Source organism: Molossus molossus, unplaced genomic scaffold (assembly GCF_014108415.1).
Source record: "Molossus molossus isolate mMolMol1 unplaced genomic scaffold, mMolMol1.p scaffold_m16_p_3, whole genome shotgun sequence".
Taxonomy (NCBI): domain Eukaryota; kingdom Metazoa; phylum Chordata; class Mammalia; order Chiroptera; family Molossidae; genus Molossus; species Molossus molossus.
Window position 1 is genome coordinate 67025541 of NW_023425366.1, and position 19133 is coordinate 67044673.

Here is a 19133-nt window from a genome sequence, read left to right on the forward strand (position 1 = left end):
ACCAATTTTTCTTTGTCTATTTTTATGGAAATTAGTCTCTTACCAAACTGTGAAGGTGAAATCAGAGGAAGGGTATGAAATGTCAGTTTTTAAGTGGCCACATCACACAAAATGAGACAAACAGGTGAAGGAACTAGTGACTTTTAGGACAATGAGCATTAAGGAAGACACTTCACGCTCCTAACTTTCAGGGATTTAATGACTTTAAATGTGAGGCCAATCCACTGACATCACAGATTCTTCCTGCAGTCACAATGCTGCTGGGCCACCTGGAAGATGCGCCATAAATATAAAGACTTTAGTCAGGATTTAATCAACATTTATTAGTACTTTGGCTTTCAAAAAAGAACATTTTCTTTAAAGTCTCTGTTCCCTTATCAAATCAATAAAAAATAAAGCCAGGAAATCAAGCGTCATGAGTTCAGGTATTTATCTCATACAAACAAGGTAATAAATCCCAAAGAAGATGGTTGGATGGCTTAGGCACAATAGGCTGAAAAACCATTCCTTATTATTTTAGAACAGTTTGGTCTGAATGAGTGCATTTCAATAAAGTTTTCTAAATGTACAATGGAAGTACCGAGATGATAAGCTCTTCTAGCTATAGGTGTGATTGGGGGGTCTTACGGGGGATTGGTGCAGGGGAGAGGGGAGTATAAAACAGACTGGAAGGCTCTCTTTAACCATTGCCATACGTGCAGTAACACTGTCAATAATTTTTTTAAATTACCACTGCAGAAATTCACATGCCATAGTTCCTGATCTAATTCAGTATTCTGGTTGCCTAGATACAGATATAAACAAAAGTGCCTCCTTGACTGGAGAGGAACAGCCAGATGAACCTAATGGCCCCCTTCCTGGTTCAGCCAGTGACCAAGAAAGCAAAGTAAGTACTTTTAGCTATTCTTATTAAAAATAGGATATTTTGTTCAGTTTCTTTAAAGCTCAGCAGTGCTTAGAGAGTTCTAAGAAATCCTAGAAAAGTTGTTTTTCTTTTCACTCTACTCACATTTCCTGTTTTGTTTTGTTTTCTGCTTTGACAAAGTGACTAATGACAACACAAGCAGAAAAGCAGAAGGGGCTCAATTTGTGAATATATTCATTGGACTGAATTTTAATATGTATGGCTAAAAATTAACAAAAATTTAATACTTTGTTTTTTATTAAGATACAAAAGAAACTATGATAAAGTCAAGGTATAGACATTATCTCTAACATGAAAAAGAGAACAGCTACATGGAATGTTTCTTTTATTGGTACTTTCCATATCTTCCCCGTCAATGAAAAAGCACATTCAAAGAAAAAGTATTTTTAGACTTTGCTTTGTAATTCTCATAACACCTGACCAGCAGATGCAGCCTCTTGTGATGAAAGAGCACTGGAAAGTTAGTGCAATATCAAGCACTGATATTTTCTATCTATTGGCTATACTACACACTAGCTATATGACTCTCAGCAATTAAGCCTATCATTCAAAAAAGTGGAGTTTGAATGAGCCACTAAGGTAAAGAGTTTAGCAGGTAGGAAGGATTGAGTCAATTGCCATAATTATTATCATTATCTATATTATCTTGAAGTTCATTACTTCTCTGCTCCTCGGATTCCTCACCTATAAAAATAATCATCATCTTGAATTCTTTCTGTATTAAAAAAGGATTTCACTTACTTACTGTAACTAATGCTATTCTTTTGATAAAGGTAATGATTTCTACCATACAGGACTGTTGGAAGAATATAATCTCATAATATATGTAAACACTTTCTATAGGCAATTAAACCATAAAGGACAACAATGTTTTCAAGTATTATTATGAAACAGGTGAAAACTGACACATGTAAAAATTCCCATAGTAAGCATCAGGTTGTTTGTTCAAATATGTATGTAATTACATCCTGGCATGTAGGAATGGGGATGAAACAGAGCTGACTCCTATGTGCAGTTAGCAAAGATATAAAATTTAATGTCTTAAATACATTTTTTAATTGTGTAGAATAAAAGAAGAAATATATATGCCACAATGTTAATGGCTTTTGCTCTAGGTAGTAAAATTGTGAGTGAAAAATATTTTTTTTCTGTACTGTTTATTTTTCTACATTTAAAAAATGTTCCTCCTTTATCAGGTTTAACATTTGTTACTCTAAAAGTATGTGAGTTGTAGGTGTGTTAAGAGGATGCTACTTATGGTTTTCCAAATAAGACTTAAGAAATAAAAATAAAACATATATAGCCACTTATTTCACTCAAGGAAGAAAAGAAGACAGTAACCCAGTAATTTTGTGTCCTTGGGCAAAATATTCATCATTATTCTTTCAATCCACAAACACTTAAAAAGGGCTAGTAGGTGCCAGAAGGATAAGGCTGGGGAGCAGCCAGTCGCTGGGGACATGCCACAGACAGGCTCCCCCAGGCCAGGGGCAGCAGTGGAGAGCTAAGAACGAAGTAGCTGGCATTAGTTGGTGAGGCACTCAGGGCCCAGCACTGTTCCAGCAAAAAACTGCGGTGGAAACATGAACAAGAGCAGGCCCGTCTCAGCCTCGAAGGAGTTGGAGAGGTTTTCACAACGTGGACCTGGGCACCCAGTGGATCATTTTATTCCTTCTTTAGGGGAAGACCAGGCTTCAGAGCAGCAGACCCACTGCAGACCCTACTCAGCAATGGGGAGAGAGGGTCTAAAGCACCGACATGGCGGCTCGGGCCTGTTCTGGTTGCCCCACCAACTGGGCCAGGTCAGGAGAGCCTGTCTATTGTCAGGTGTCCTTTATTAGCTTCCTTGGTGATTGATTTCTTTTTTTTTTTTTTTTTTTTTTTTTTTAGTTTCACTGGAGGAGATAGATTTCCAATTAAGTTTTTAGGCCTTATATTAAGAAGTAGTTCCTTAAGTATTTGCCTAAGGAATCATTTCTGTATGTGGGTCTTAACATATTGTGCTTATCATTAAAGTATACAATAACATAACAAAACAAAAAAATCCTAGAAACATATTTTGTTCAAGTTTTAAAATGAGGTAGATCCAGTTCAGGCTATTAAAATAAACATAAAAATGTGTCCTCTTTTTAAACTTGAAAAATAAAAGAACATTAGAGTTGAAAACAGTTTCAGCATATGCAAAAACAGTGAGTACATTTTGATCTTCTCTCTTCCTAGAAATCTGCAAAATTAAGAACTTTGAAGTAACTAGAACTTTATAATGGTACCATTTTATTGAATTATTTAAGCATTCATATGGCCAGCTATGATTAATACTAGTACGTTATGTGCATAACTATGCTTAGACTTTTGGCTATAATAATCTGGCATCCAGCTTATTATGAAATTACCTGGATAAACTAGTTTTCTAGTTTTTGGCTTTCTCTTTTAAAATTAGCTGATTTCCCTTGGAATTCAGCATGTCAGAAATAATTCACTCTGTGAGAAGTTCTTTACCAACTCAGCCAATAATCATTGGATATTTCATTTTAAAATTATCTAAGAATAATCTATGGCTTTGACCTTTCCAAAAAGTTTTTCCTGTGACACCAAATCTGTGAAATGCAGCTCCCTGGCATCTTCCCAGAAATTGAATTTGGTTTTAGTCTCTGGCAGTACAGAAGGGGCTTGTGTAAGATTAACTAAGCTGATGGTCTATGATCTACAGTTTATATTTTGATTAAAATTTAAAAATTTATGTAAGAATAATGTTGATAGGATTTCCCTGAAAAGTACCTAATGATACATTTTAAACCAATGACTTTTGTTTTAGGTAAGATTATCTCCAGCCAAAATGTCAACCAAGAATTCTACAGATCTCGTTGAATATGTTGACAAGTAAGTCTGTAAATTACTAGTTTTAACTATATACTATATTGAATGATGCAGTTAGAGATCAAAGGAGCTGAAAGAGATCTTTGAGTTCATCCAAGCTAGTACTCTGCTTTTGAAGGAAACTGCATTAAACTCCCTCAGAAAGACAAGCCTCTTTATCTCATTCCTTTCTGATTGACAGAGTACGCTGATTTCAGTCTCCTCCTTAATAGCCTCCATAGATTCCCATATATTTATAAATAAAATAAATAGACAATGAGTGACATACAAGATCTGATATAGTTAACTATGGCTTTCAAAATAAATCTTTTAACATTTCATGATTAAAAGTCAATAAATTTTTAAATATATTAACTTAATCATCAGAAAGTTTTGATTGAGCTGTTTATAGTGTCGCATCTGATGCTCATCCAGGGAAGGTCTATACAAGAGGGACAACTCTTAGGACTTGGAAACATTTTATTGATACATGTGCAATGTCCAAGAGATCCCAGAATTCCAGTTTGAAAGGTGAGATCACAGAGGCATTGCATATCAATTTTGTTGTTTTCTATTCCATTTGTCAGAGGAAAATTTAGTCTTATACAACAATTAGTGTTTTCAGAGCACTTGGGATGTAGTATCAGACTTTGTATCAGGAATTTGTTCTCTCGTCTCCTGGGATGTAGGTGACCAGCCTGGGCTAAAAAAATCCAATTTTCTGCGTGACCTCAGTCAGTCTCACAATGCCTCTAAGCTTGGGCTCTTTCATTTGCCAAATGAAGTTAGACTAACTCTCTAGAACCCACTGCGGCTTTCAAATAACCTCGATTCTAAAATATACATCATGACAACAGAAGAAAAGATGACCAAATGAAATGAGTCAATGTGAAGAGAGAAATCTACTTACTGACTTTTTATTTAAAAAGTATCTTTACTGCCCTGGCCGGTTTGGCTCAGTGGTTAGAGCGTCGGCCCATGGTCCAGAGAGACCTGGGTTTGGTTCCCGCTAAGGGCATGTACCTTGGGTGCAGTTAGTCCCTGGCCCTGGCTGGGTGGTGCGGGTGGCAGCCACTCGATGTGTCCCTTTCATGTCGATGTTTCTCTCTCTCTCTCTCCCCCTTCCACTCTATCTGAACAAAAAAGGGGGGGGGGAGTATCTTTAATAATACAAATAATATAATTTTCAAATTCACTAATTTTTATTATAATATGTTCACAATTAAAATTTATCCTGTTCCTTATCCAATTGAATTTAATACTTCCAAATAGTTCAACCACAGTATTCTGGCCTCTCTTTTCATAACTTGTTTTTGCTTATGTGACAATGGGACTATAATTTAGAGGCAATAAAACCTAACAAGGGAAAAATTATTTCTTGCTATTTAAATATATGACATTTGGATAGATAACATTTTTCTGAGTTAAGAAAAATGAATATGGTATGTACAAAAATAATTCTCATTAATGGATATATTAGGTAACCTTGCCACCCAAGGAGAAAGAAAGACCTGTTTCCACCTGGCTATTCACAGGACCAGCGGAAAATAGAAATCATTCTTCTGACCTACCAAGTTCTAATGTGAACCTCAGTGGACTTCTTTATCCCAGGCTGGTCACCTACATCCCAGGAGATGAGAGAACAAACTCCTGAAAGATGGCAATAGACTTAAAAAGAAATCCAAGGACATTTCTTGCATTCCAGAGAAATTAAACTTAAGAGAAAGTGGAAGAAATATTCTATCATCCAAAGCAAAAGCATGATGAAGATTATCTGACCCAACATTTATGTCTACCTTGATCTGTCCACATCTCTTCTCTTGCTGCCTAAGCCATATATCTAGAATTTTCTGTGTAGCGACTGAGATGGTTAGTTTTCTTTTGGTCTTGCCCCTCTAATCTCCCAGAACAGGCTGCAAGCTCCGTAAAGTCTATGACTTCATGTTTTTGATACCACTAGTATCACATAGGGTACAATGAATATAGGTTCCCAAGGAACTGTAGCTGTCAGATTTACTGGAGAGTGACGGTGGGGCAATTGCATCTTTAGGGCTCTGCTTAGAGTAGTAGGCTGCTGGGAGCTGATTAACTGGAAAAGCAAAATGGCATTTGGGCATTTCAAACAGATATTTTGAATTGAGTTGTTGAATCCAATTAGATAAACATAAAAACAATCATATTTAAAATAACTCATCGTTCAAGTCATAGTAGTCATTGAATGGCAACAACTGTATTGATATGCAGAGTACTTCCACAAGTGAAAGTCATTATTGACTCATTAAACTTCCTGAATGTATAAAGGGGTTGGCAAAAGTAGGTTTACAGTTGTTCATATGGAAAATAATACAATACTTAATAAATAACTCAAGAATAAAGGCTGTCTTCTGCATACTCACAACTGTAAACCTACTTTTGCTGACTCTGTATTAAACATTCTCCTAGGTTCTGCTTTATAGATCTATATGGATATAGCTAACACTAAAAACAAATAACAACAACTGGGGGAAAAAAAACCTAAAATTCAGCAACAAAGGAGGTAACACCTATCCTATGAACAAGGTTTAGCTAGAGATATGCACTTTTTTTTTTCATTGACAGACTCAACGAATTTTATTGTCCTCATACCCACCAGGCCAAGCACTACTCATCCAGAGGTCATCCCACAATTTTCTAGGGTCCCAAATGAGAACAAGTGGCTAGTCCCTCCACTGGGTGCTGGCTGCAGGTGGGGGTGGCTGGTTAGCTCAGCAGTTAGAGTGTCGGTCCTCGGTCCAGAGATATGCACATTTAAAAAACAGGCAGACCAAGGGCCCTTCTCAGCCTCTGGAAGTTGGAGCAACACCATACATTATTAGTGCTTGTTAAATGCTAGTTCATATTAATAATCCATGGGGCAGGGGAGGCAGGATGTTTGCAGTCATTTATAAAAACAATTATGGTGACACTATATTAAAAGCAGTAAGGAATCTGGTTGCCACATGTTCATTCACAATGAGCAGACATCCACTGATTGTACGTCAGAGTGTCCAGTGCTCAGTTAAGCTTAACCGAGCAGAAAGCACCGAAGGTTTTTTTCTCTTTCTTCTTTCCCTTCTGCCGGTGAAAGGAGCACCGTGGAGACCAGGCACCCCAGGTCTGCTCTTGAATCTGCCTCTAATAAGCCATGTGACCTTGAGAAAAAGAAAAGGCCATCTCTTCTCTGTACAATATCTGCCTCCTCTATAAAGTGGAGGGAAGTTTTAAGTGGTGGGTGATGAGCAGCCCAAGTCCCAAGGGCTGTCTTGTCCAAGATAAGACCCAGATTTCATTTCTAGGATGTGGATTAGAGGGATGCCTCTACTTTCTATTTCTCAACTCTGCCCACAATTTCTCATAAATATTCTTTTACGTAAAGTAAGTAGCTAAGATTCAAGAACATACATTATTTGCCCTTGGGATTTAATTTTGTGTATGGGAAACAAATTTCACCCATATATTACTTTTTAGTTTTCTTCAATTGACACTCTTTTAAAAAGTTTCTTATCTCTGAGTCAAATACTTTATAAGGTCTCTTCCTTCCCTAAGATTCTTTGGTCTTCAAAAATTGATTATTATTTATGCACTTAACACATATTTATTGAGTACTACATGTCAGGCACTATGCGAGGTACTTAGAGAGCCATCAGTGAACAAAACAGACTAAGATCCCTGCCCTCATGGAGCATCTATTCTAGCAGGAGGAAGGGACACACATTGTTAGAAAGTCTGACAACAGTAGGCCTCATTGAGAAGTTGGCATTTGAGTCAAGACCAGATGAGGGAGTTGGCCATGTGGACATCTCGAGAAAGAGCAAAGTTTCTAGGGCAGGAATATTCCTGTGGTGTGGCAGAAACATCAAGGGGGTGAAGATGGCTGGAATTAAAAGGAGAAAAGTATAACCCAGCCAGTGTGGCTCAGTGTTGAGCATCAACCCATGCACCAAGAAGTGGCCAGTTCAATTCCCCGTCAGGGCACATGCCCAGGTTGTGGGCCCGATCCCCAGTCAGGGGCATGCAGGAGGCAGCCAATTGATATTGTCTCTCATTGATGTTTCTATCTCTCTCTCCCCCTCCCTTCTTCTCTCTCTAAAATCAATAAAGAAAAAATATTTTTTAAAGGAGGGAAGTATGAACTTGACATATGATGCTATCTGCATGAGGGAAATGAAATTTCTTTGTACTGAGGAGTTGTCTGGGCTGGGCTAAAGCCAATATATATCTCGGGTATTCTCTCGGTGGTACATTTTGGGAAGATGAGGGTCTGGCTGACAACCAAAGAATGGTATCTAAAATTTGGATACATAAAACTACCAGTAAGTCAAAAGGGGAAAATAATCTATGATTAATGATTTCCCCTTGTGATAAAATATGGCATTCAGGGCCTGAAAAGCATTCATCGTCAAGGTTTTCCTCTTAGTACCATGGCAGATGTGTTATTATATCGTGATGTATTGCTTTTGTTACTATATGATGAAGATGGATATTTCACATTACAGTACACAAGAAAGGAAGACAAAACACTGTTTTTGAGCTTTCTGTGGGATAAGTCTTGTTAGGCTGGGGCTCTTTCAGGTTTTGTTTTGCAATTTCATATCCATCCTTGAGGGCAACTAGCTCCCAGATGAGAAATCTCAAAATAGTCTGCACTGCTTATGAAGAGAGGGATACATGGGGCTGCAGGGTTGTCAGGTTTTATTACCTGGTGGACCTTCTCCTGCTCTGAACAGTTCCACGTCCCCACTTACCACATTTATTGTTACAGCTTCCAGCTCTTACTCAGTGATAATCATCATATTTAATCCCCACAATAACCCCAAGAGGTAAATCATGTCACTGTTTTAAAGATGAAGACAAGACATTGGGGTTCAGAGGAGTCAAATATTTGCCCAAGGCCACACAATGATAGAACCGAGATGATAACCCAGAAATTTATGTCTGTGTTACTTCAAAGCCTATTTTCTTAATCATTCCTCTAGCCACACTCCCTACAAGCCACACACACACACACACACACACACACACACACCCTGGGACATGTCACCTCCAGCCCCTCCCTTGCAGCAGAGATGTGACACAACCACAGGTTTCTGATCTTCCTCCATGGGTGCCCCTGCAGGGTATAGGCAGCTTGGAACCACAGCATTTTAGCTGCATCGCAGAGGCACTGCCATTGGCCACACACTGCAGTCCTTTATTCTTCTCTCTCTAGCATCTCACTGCTCCTGCCTGTGGTGGGCAACACTCTGGCTGGGGGTGAGCACCGCTGCAGGAATTGGCCATTACCCACTGCACCTTCCCCCAAATCAGTCAGGGCAGGGGGTGCCCAGTTGCAACTCAGTCCCTCCCACCCAGGAGGCCCTCTGGACTCTGGTCGCACCTAAGAGCTTCTGTTCAAGTGTGAGAACTCTGCTGTGGTCAGGCTGAGACCAGTCTCAGTTCTCTAGAGCAGAGACGGAGCCCCTCTAAACTCTGACCTCAGAGAGGACCCTTAGGACTCCAAGGAGAGATGTGAGCCAAGCAGAGGAAAAGTAACTGGGGTGAAAATTATACAGTGTTGGGAGCAAGTTATATATTAAAATCAGAGAAGTAAGGGCATCTTACATCTGAGAAGAATGCAAATGTAAAAGGAAGAGCTACTCATTGATCTAAACAGAGCTGCTGTGATGCAGGAGAAAGTCAAAGAGGCAGCTTAACACGTTTCCAGTTGAGTTACTGATCATTTCTAAGCCCTCATTTTCACCTAAATTGAAAAGCTTTCACTTATGCCACAGGGTAGTTGCAGGAATAAAATGAAATAATGTTTATGAAAGTGATATGTTGCCTATAAGTACTATATAGAAAAAAGAGAGTGTAGTAATAAATTCCATATATTTCCAGAATTCCCCTTAAATCATGTACCATCTGTATTCGTTTCCCAGGGCTGCTCAAACACAATACCACACACCAGGTGGCTTAAAACAACACAATGTATTGTCTCACATTCTAGAGGTTAGAAGCCCAAAATCAAGGTGTCAACAGGGTTGGTTCCTTCTGAGGGATCTGAGGGGGAGTCTTTCCATGCCTCTGTCCTAGCTTCTGGTGTCAGCTGGCAGTCCCTGGCATTCCTTGGCTTGCAGATGCATCATTCCACTCTCTATTTTCATCTTCACATGGTGCTCTTCCTGTGTGTCTCTGTCTTTACACAGCCATTCTTATAAGAGCCTTGGTCATATTGGGTTAGGGGCCCATGCTATTCCAGTATGACCTCATCCTAACTAATTGTATCTTCAACAACCCTGTTTCCAAATTAGGTCACATTCTGAGGCACTAGGGGTTAAGACTTCAACATATCTTGTTTGGGGAGACTACAGTTCAGCCCATAACACCATCTAATAATTACTAATAACTGTAATAAGAATGCATGTCTATAAAACTTATAGACATTACAAAGCACTTCAGTTACATTCTTTAAATTGATTTTCTAGACCAGCTGGGTAGGGCAGGAATCATTATTTCTATAGGACATACAAGTTCTCTTCTGGGCAACCTAAAAGAGGTTCAAGGTAGTAAGTGGCAGAGGCAGACCTTGAACACAAGTCTTCTGACTCCAAGTACAGTATTCTTTCCCCTGCAGATGCACATAAACAACACACACCCTCCAAAATAGCAAGGTAACATATGAAAGTATCTCAAGAGTACTGCAAAATGCAATCGGAAATCCAAAAGCCATCAAAACAATTTGCTGCCGCAGTTTACATACATCTACCTGTAAGTGTTACTCACATGCCCACCATGTCCTCATTCACAGAGGGACTCTGGCGCATCTGCCAACCTACTTGCCGTCGTAAGAAAGCCAATCACAACAGGCACATCATTCATTCTGTAATTTTACTGTAACAATTTAATGAATATGAAGAGTTCGCCTCACACAACGTTGCTCTGTAAAAGATCCACAACAAGTTTCTCTAGTCTCCTCCTGGCCTGGTCACCGTCTGCCATCCTTTCCTTGCCAGGTCCCTCCACAGGCCCCTGTGCTTGCCCAACACTACTGTAGTCTGCTCCCTCCTGGACTGAGCCCACAGAGGCTCGAATTGCCTCCCTCTCCTCCCTGGAGCAGTCAGCCCTTTGCAAAGCTCAGCAATGGAGACCCCTGTAGCCACCAAAATCCATCTGCCAGGTGGTTATAAATAAGCAATGGAGAAACTTTAGAAAATATATTTTTAATTTTATTACTGCACATATGTATTCAGATCATTTGTGAGGCATCAAAACGTTCTGTGAAATTTCACTGTGTGTGTGTGTGTGTGTGTGTGTGTGTGTGTAGTAGGACTCTACGCACTGTCAATGTAACTACTCATATATTAGATCTCACAAAAATGAAAATTTTTGTTATGATGCCCTTTTGTGTTCTAGAAAAGGGGTTAAAATTTCAAATTTTTGTGTTTTGAGAATTACGGGTTGCCAAATAGTTCTCGGAATCTTCTAAGTAAATTTAGTTCTCTGTTCGCGAGAACAGAACAGGCAGAGAAGTGAGAGGCTATGCACGGGTGCGTCTGCCAGCGACAGCACAGCTCGTGGAAGTCACGCCGAGCAGCAGAGAAACAGAACTCAGAGTCTGTGGGAAATCTGTTCAGGTTCAGTTGCCAGCTGCATCATCAATGATTTCTGTAAATCCCAAATCTCTCCCCAAAGTCCCCCAGGAGTTCTTCCTCCTGTGGGGAGTAATTCCATCTGGACCAGTCTGGAATATTCAGTTAAATTTCCTTTCAAAATTAAAGTTACATATTGGTCCCATCGATATAATACATATACTAATGAAGCAGTGAATGGTTTTCATTTGCTGAAAGAATCATGGTGGCCACATTTCGCTATAGCAAAAGGCCTCAGTTTTTAACCTTTAGATGATCTGGTGATTTGGACAATAGTCAATGGGAATCTCTCTGAGAAAGCTGAGTGTTCACATGTATGTGCTCCCGGTTGATTTAGAAAGACAAGCGGAAAACAACTTTTCTTATAGTAAATGGAAACCAGAAAAATCATAAGCTCCATGTTCATCTTGAAGGAATCCTGTAAGTAGAACTAAACAGGGCATTCTTCGATGTTTCATTAAGCATCATTAATAAGTAGTAATAAAAACACTCCAATTAATAGTAAATCTTAGGTATGAAAAGAAATTTCAAAAAGCAACACCCTCCACTTAAATTTAACTTTAAAAAATTAACTTTAAGGTAAAGAAGCAACTACAGTTCGGAATGTGTATGCTACTTAATGTCCCCATGGTTTCAGGCAGGTACATTTACATAGCTCTCCTTAGAGGCTTCCTCCAATGGTCCCAGTAGTGACAACATTGAGGACAGCCATGACAGGCAGGGCCACAGACTGGCATCTGAGCAGAGAGGCAGCCTCATTCCATTGACCCTTCTGCTGGCTTAGGTCTGCTTCCTCATCTCCTTCTGGATACAGTCCTGATGCCAGCCAACAGCGCAGCTGAAGAGTGAGTATACACGGGCCCCTCACAACCCTGGACTCCAGAACAGCTGTATGTCACATGCTTCCCATGAGTCATCTCAGAGTTTACAGCCATACAGCCAAGTAGGCCCTGTAAGCCCTGTTTAAAGATGAAGTAACTGAAACACTTGGTTGGTAAATGGTAGAACCTGTATTCTAGCCTCAGTCTATCTTGCCTTCCAACTTGCCAAGCTGCTTCTGAATATCTACATAACTTGAGAGCTCATATTTCAAATTTCATACTTCAGCACTTTATTATATGTACCCTGCCTTATCTTATTCACTGATTTGCACAACCAGTCTTAAAGCAGTGATGTTCAGTTTTTAGAGTACATTACAATCACCTAAGAGCTTATTTATTATTTTTAAATCCTTAACCAAGGATATGTATTTATTAATTTTTAGAAAGAGGGAGAAAGGGAGGGAGGAAGGAAATAAGGGAGACAGAGGAAAAAGAGAAAGAGAGAGAGAGAGAGAGAGAGAGAGAGAGAGAAGCATTGATCAGTTGACTCCCCCACCACCACCCTGACCAGGTATTGAACCTGCAGCCTTTTGGTGTACCGAATAGCGCTCCAATCAACCGAGCCACCCAGTCAAGGCACATCAGTGCTTATTTAAAATACATATTCTTTCCCTCCCCTTTACACCCCAAAGATACTATTTGAAGTAGGTCTATGGTGGAACCAAGGAATCTGTATTTTAACAGTTTTCCTTCCTTCCCCACCCCCATGACACTAGTTTAAGTTTCTTTACCAGAAACACTGGATTAGACTAAGCTCCTTGAAGGATGAAACTATTGTGAATTGTGTAAGGACTAGAGTAGACATTTAGAAAATTCTGACTCACTGATATATTTCTAGTGCAAATGACATTTTTATTGATAATTTATTAGACACAGATACAGTGTTTTCGGCTGCACATAAAACAACAACAACAACAAAACTCCAATTAAAATGGCTTAAATGGCCCAGCCAGTGTGGCTCACTGGTTGAGTGTCGACCGATGCACCAAGAGGTCAGTGGTTCAATTCCCAGTCAGGGCACATGCCCAGCTTGTGGGCCAAATCCTCATTGGGGGGGCATGCAGGAGGTGGCCAATAAATGTTCTCTCTCATCTATGTTTCTATCTCTCTCTCCCTTCCTCTCTCTCTAAAATCAATAAAACAACAGCTTAAATGTAAGGACATCAATTAGTTCACATTTTTAAAAAGTCTAGAGTTTGGTTAATTAAAAGGCTTAACAACATCATGAAGAACCCAAGTGTGTTTTATCCTTCCTCCCTGCCATCCTCTTCTCCCTCACGCTCAGATGGCTTCAAGAGTTCCAGGCATCAAACACAGACATGACAACATCCAGCAAAGAAAAGGAAAGTTTCTTCCCGTGTGTCCCTTCTTGAAGGCAAGAAACCTTACCCAGAAGCTCTGCAACTGGCCAGAATTGCTTCACATACTGCTACCTAAACGAACTGCATCTCCGCCCAGAATAACAGGACCACCATGATGATCTTGTCTCCCCTGAAGGTCATGGGGGTGGGTGGGGGCAAGAGGATGAAGCAAATCAGGCAGAAGGGAAGGATGGCTATTGGGAAGGTAGCCTACAATAGCTGCCCACTGGGCACTCCTAAGGGAAAATCTAAATTTTGAGAGGAACGCAGCATAATTTACAAGTCTCTGTATAGAACTGAAGACTGAAGATCAAATACCCTTTCACTAGAAAATCCAGGCTGCAGATTGTCTCCAGGCCAGAAAGAAGCACTAGCTCAAGGAAAATAGTGAGCACATCTGCAGCCCACCACTAGGCTATATGTCACCATCAGTCGGGCCCAACATCTTCCTCTTTCTGCCTATGACTCATACATCCAGGGTAGCACTGTCAGCATGCTGGGGTTTCAGAAGAATAGATTTTCTTTAGATAAGGTTCCATTTGGTAATTTTCCAGAAAAACATTTTGAGCCAAATGAGTGGTGGATGGAATCTGATTAATGAAACCCCTTAGCAAAGCTCTCTTCATTGATCAAGTGTGCAGGTGACAGGAAAGGGGAACCTCACCCAGGATGGAAGCTATTTTATGCTGCTTAAGAAAGGAAACTGGAAACCTTGAAGCTCTAGCAATCTGTAGCTTTGTGAAACCGCTTTTTCTTTCCTACAAATTTTCAACAACTGAGCCTTAAGAGAACAAACAGTCCAACTAGAGAAGTCATCTAGTCAGTCAAAAAGTATTTATTGACCATCTACTGCATGCCAGGCACTCTCCTCAGTGCTGGGGACACTGTGGAGAACAAATCAGAGTGCCTGCCCAAAGGGAGCTTTCATCTGGTAATGAAGGGAAGAACATAAACACAAACAAGTAAATACAATAATTTTGGTTAATGACAAATGCTATAGAGGATGAAATGGACTATTATGATAGAAAGTGACTGAGGGGGTGGCTTGTCTGAGGAGAGGATATTGGAGGTGAGACCTAAGCAAAGAGATGGAGGCAGGCAGGAAGTAACGTCAGAGAATCTCTTTCCAAGAAGAAATAGCAGGGCCAAAGCTCTGATCGAGGAATTAGCTTGGTTTGTCTGAGCAACAGAAAGAGGAAAGGGAATGGAGGAGAGAGTGGAGGACATGAGGTTGGAAAGAAGAGCAAAGATTTTACTCTCAGAGAACAGGGAAGCCAACAGAGGGTTTACGTAGGCAAGGCTATCATTTACACTTTCAGGAAGACCCTCCAGCTGCCGTGTGGAGGATGAATTTTGTTAGGAGGCAAAAGTAGAGAAGACAATGGTGGCCAGGACCAAGGAAGGAAGAAAGAAGTAAAGAAAAGAGCATACGGAGCTTGGGGGCACTTCTATGTGTCATTTCCGCCGCTACTCTATTAGGTCACATGAGTAGCATCAATCAAATTGTGCTCCCTGTTTCTGCTTATTATCTCCTCAAATGATAGGAATACATGAGAGTTAAGGTTAACATTTTGTTTTGGAGTCAGACAGACATGAGTTTCAAATTCTGACCTTAATATCTGCAAAGCATATGGCCTCCCTTATTGTGCCTGGTAAATTTCCTTCATCTGGTCTCCCAAATCTCTAGTTTATTCAACTAATCCCTCTGCCATCTTTATCCCATCTTTTAGTTTTCTTTATTTCAGTTATGGTTTTCATGCCTAATATTTTGACTGGTTTTACTTTTTTATGTTTTCTAGTTTTGGGGTTTTTTTTTTTGCTAATATCTTCCCATATCTTCAATATGTCTATTAGCCTTTTTAACAATTTCTGATTGCATATATTTTTTATTTATCTTCTGTAGGAATGTTATCCAGTAGTTTGTGTCTTTGTGGGCCAGTTTTTGAAAAGACTATGCTCTCCAAATGCCCTGTTATTTTGGCCTGTGAGTTCATTTTCTCCCTGGGATTTCAGCCTACCATGTTCTCAAATGGAGTATTGTCAGCTCCAGTGAGCTCAGAGGGTAGGGTGTGGAGAGCTCAGCACAATAAAACCATAATTGTACATTCTACAGAACAATTCCTCATTGTACAACATAATTTCTCCTATCCTTTACCTTTTGCTCCTTAGGAAGAGGTAACCTTAGGAGAGCAGTTGCTTCTCTACCCCTGCAATATGTGGAGGTAGAACAGTGAGGGAGCAACTGCCCACAGTCAGTTGGTCCCCAAGTTGTTTGTTATTATAGTTTCAGCTTCTTACCAACACAGGTCTTTGCTTTGCCTGATCTTTTTTTCATTAATTAATTAATTAATTTGTTGTTGTTGTTGTTACAAATGTTTCTCCTTTTCCCCCTGATTCCCCCTTCCCTTCCCTCCCCACCCTGTCCCCAGCTTTGTTGTCCATGTCCATTGTTCATGCATATATGCATTTAAGTTCTGTGGTTTTTCTCTCCTCCTCCACCCCCTCTTCTGGGGATTGTTATTCTGTACCCCACTTCCACATCTCTGGGACTACCCCATTCCTCAGACTGTTATGTTCATTATATTCCACAAATAAGTGAGATGATATAATATTTGTCTTTCTCTGTTTGGCTTGTTTCACTTAGGATAATACTTCCCAGGTCCCTCCATGTCATCTCAAAGTATAAGAGATCTTTCTTTCTTACAGCTGCATAGTACTCCATTGTGTATATGTACCACAGTTTTTTATCCATTCATCTACTGATGGACATTTGGGCTCTTTCAAGATCTTAGCTATTGTAAATAGTGCTGCTACAAACTTGGGGGTACATATATTCTAGGAATATACCCTAAGAAGCCTGCTTTACCTGATCTTAGTCAGAGTCTGAAATTCCACACAGTAGAGCAATCTGCCCCAAGGCAACAGGGAAAGCTGCAAAGCAGACCCACAACCACAGCTGCCTCAGGCCAAAGTGGCCAACTGACTGAGGTTGGGTTGCCCAGGAAACAGGCCCTGAGACAGAGGTTGGTGAACAGAAGAAAGGCTATTATAGAGTACTCTGGGATCAGCACCTGTGGAAGGGAAGGAAACAATTAAGACGAAAGAAGAATATTATAATAGAATACCAAGGAGAGATCAGCTGACCACACAGAGAGCTCTGGAGCTGGGATGGTCCTCAAAGTTGTTCTGAGATAGAGCAAGTGTGCCAGGCCTTTATACCCACTGAATTTGAGCTGCTCCAGGAAGTGGGCATGACCTTTGGCACACTGTCTTCTTCAATTTCCAGAGAAGGCTAATAGCTGAGGTCTGTCTGCTGGCAGCATTGCCAGGAGTTGGGGAAATAAGTCATCCATTTCTGGCATATGACAGCACCCACTAAACCGTCCCACACATTCACAGGTATAAACTAGCCCCCACTGCCCGAAGAGGTTTGCACCATTTTCTCATTTGCTCTCTTGGTCCTGTGAGGTTTTAAGAGGGAGGGAAATGGGAAACCAGTAGTCATGCTAGTTCAATATTTTGGTCAGAACCATGGTGAGCCCAGAAAATTGAGCTCCCAAGGAGCTGTGTAACCCATTTCCTTTCTTTCTCTGCCTCGCATGAGCTTCTGGAGCCAATTTACTTTACTGATTTGTTTACTCTAGACCTCAACTCTCGCTCACCGAGAGCTTCAATTTTCCTGGGAAGCGGAAGCTAAGTTGGTCCTCGGAGGACCAACCAGAGCTGAGCAGAGATGCACTGTGCTTGAATGAGCCTCATCCATGGGCTCTGCAGAGACTCAAGCAACCCTAGCCATAAGGATAGCAATATTTCCCATGGTTCCCAAGTCTGTCCTATGAGCCCCAGAGAATCCCCATCAATTCTCAGGCCCTAGACTACCCCACCTCAGAACAACTCCAGATTTGCCTTCCAGCAACATTATACTGATGGCAATGGGAGAGTGGGGTGCAGGGAAAGGTACAACTAGAGATAGAAGCCAGTTACATGATTATGACAGAGTGGGGTTTTTAAATGACCACAAATTCTTTGATATTCCATTTTTTAAAGAGGTTAATTCCAATTCTACCCCTACCCCCACCCAAGAGTATAAGCTGAATTTAGTGACCTGCTTCTAAGGAACACACTAAAGCAAAATTGCCGGTGTATGACTTCAAAGACTGGGTCACAACACTAAGCAACGTCAATAAAAAAAAAAAAGACATAACAAAAGTAGCTTGTCCTTCAAGAAGTTTATCTATGAAGGGAAGGAGTAATACACTAATGTCAATAGGGGCTATCAGGATCTTATATCTCTTTGCCCTAATACTAAATACTAAATAACCCTTGCCTTTGTCTTTTCCTGTGCTTGTTTATTCCATTTACTCTTTACTGAACTTCTGGCCTATTTGTTAATCTTTGCCTTTGAGCTCTCATTTTCTCCAACTATAAGAAAGCAGCCCCGTTCTCAATACAGAATTAACAGGTATTGCATTTATGTGGCTCCAACTTGGCTTGTTAGAATATTAGGTAAAATACAGAATAATCCTGCTTGGGAAGCATAGAAAATGCGTGCCAGACGATCGAGGCATAGTCAGAACTGCTTCTTTGATGAGATATAAACCAAGACTGGAACCATGCAGGTACTAAAGTCCTACCAGACTTCTCATGGGTGAGAGAAAACAGGAGTGAGGGTGCAGTTCTGATTCTGGTTCCTCCAAGCTCATTCTTGTAATGGCCCTGGTGTTGTTTCCTTTTCCTGACCAGGGGTCATTCTTTCCTTCCTGTCATTCCAAACACCCGGAGAAGTCAGCTAGAAGACAGACTGAACATTCAGGAGCGCACCATCGCTTTCCTTCTTGAACAAGCCTTCCACATCAAGGAGGAGATCTCTGCTTGTCTTCAGGGGACCCATGGCTTTCAAAAAGAGGAGTTGCTGGCCAGGAAGCTACTGGAAAACCATATCCAGACCATCACCAGCATCGTCAAAAAGCTCAACCAGAACATTGAGGTATTTCTTTAATTTTTATATGATGGCATCATTGTGTGACAAAGATTATCAACACCAATGTCATTATTCAAGTATAAAAATGAGCTATTATTTAAGTTTAAATTATTACAATTTAGTTGCCTCTGAGGAAAACACTTCAATATTCCACCTGTTCATTTATGCCAAAAAGAAATTTTATTACAAGGAATGCTGAATACCTATGTGACAGCAAAGACAACTGCTTTTAACATTTTGTCAAACATTGTGCTAAGGTGTTCATCTTAGTCTAAATCTCCAAGGTTATATTAATGTAATCATTTCAAATAGAGGTTTTTATAATGCACTGTTAATGCTGGTTTGGACCCTCAAAACCAGACCCTCAAAATCTCTGACCCCATCTCCCACTGCTCTGTCCTTCAGCCCACAGCCTCCCTGCTCTTCCTAGAGCATACCAAACTCGCTGGCTTCAAGGCCTTTGTGATTGCTGTTGATTCACTC

General features: G+C 40.4%; 1 protein-coding gene across 1 annotated transcript in view; it reads left to right on the forward strand.

Moving 5' to 3' along the window:
• Positions 1–382: 382 nt before the first annotated feature.
• Positions 383–19133, forward strand: part of FAM81B (family with sequence similarity 81 member B) — a 58805-nt gene continuing 40054 nt past the window's right edge. Inside the window, exons 1-4 of the mRNA XM_036280567.1 lie at positions 383–425; positions 789–886; positions 3741–3805; positions 18413–18656. Coding sequence (XP_036136460.1) covers positions 416–425; positions 789–886; positions 3741–3805; positions 18413–18656 — 417 coding nt within the window. The 5' untranslated portion in view covers positions 383–415. The remainder of the gene's footprint in view (positions 426–788; positions 887–3740; positions 3806–18412; positions 18657–19133) is intronic.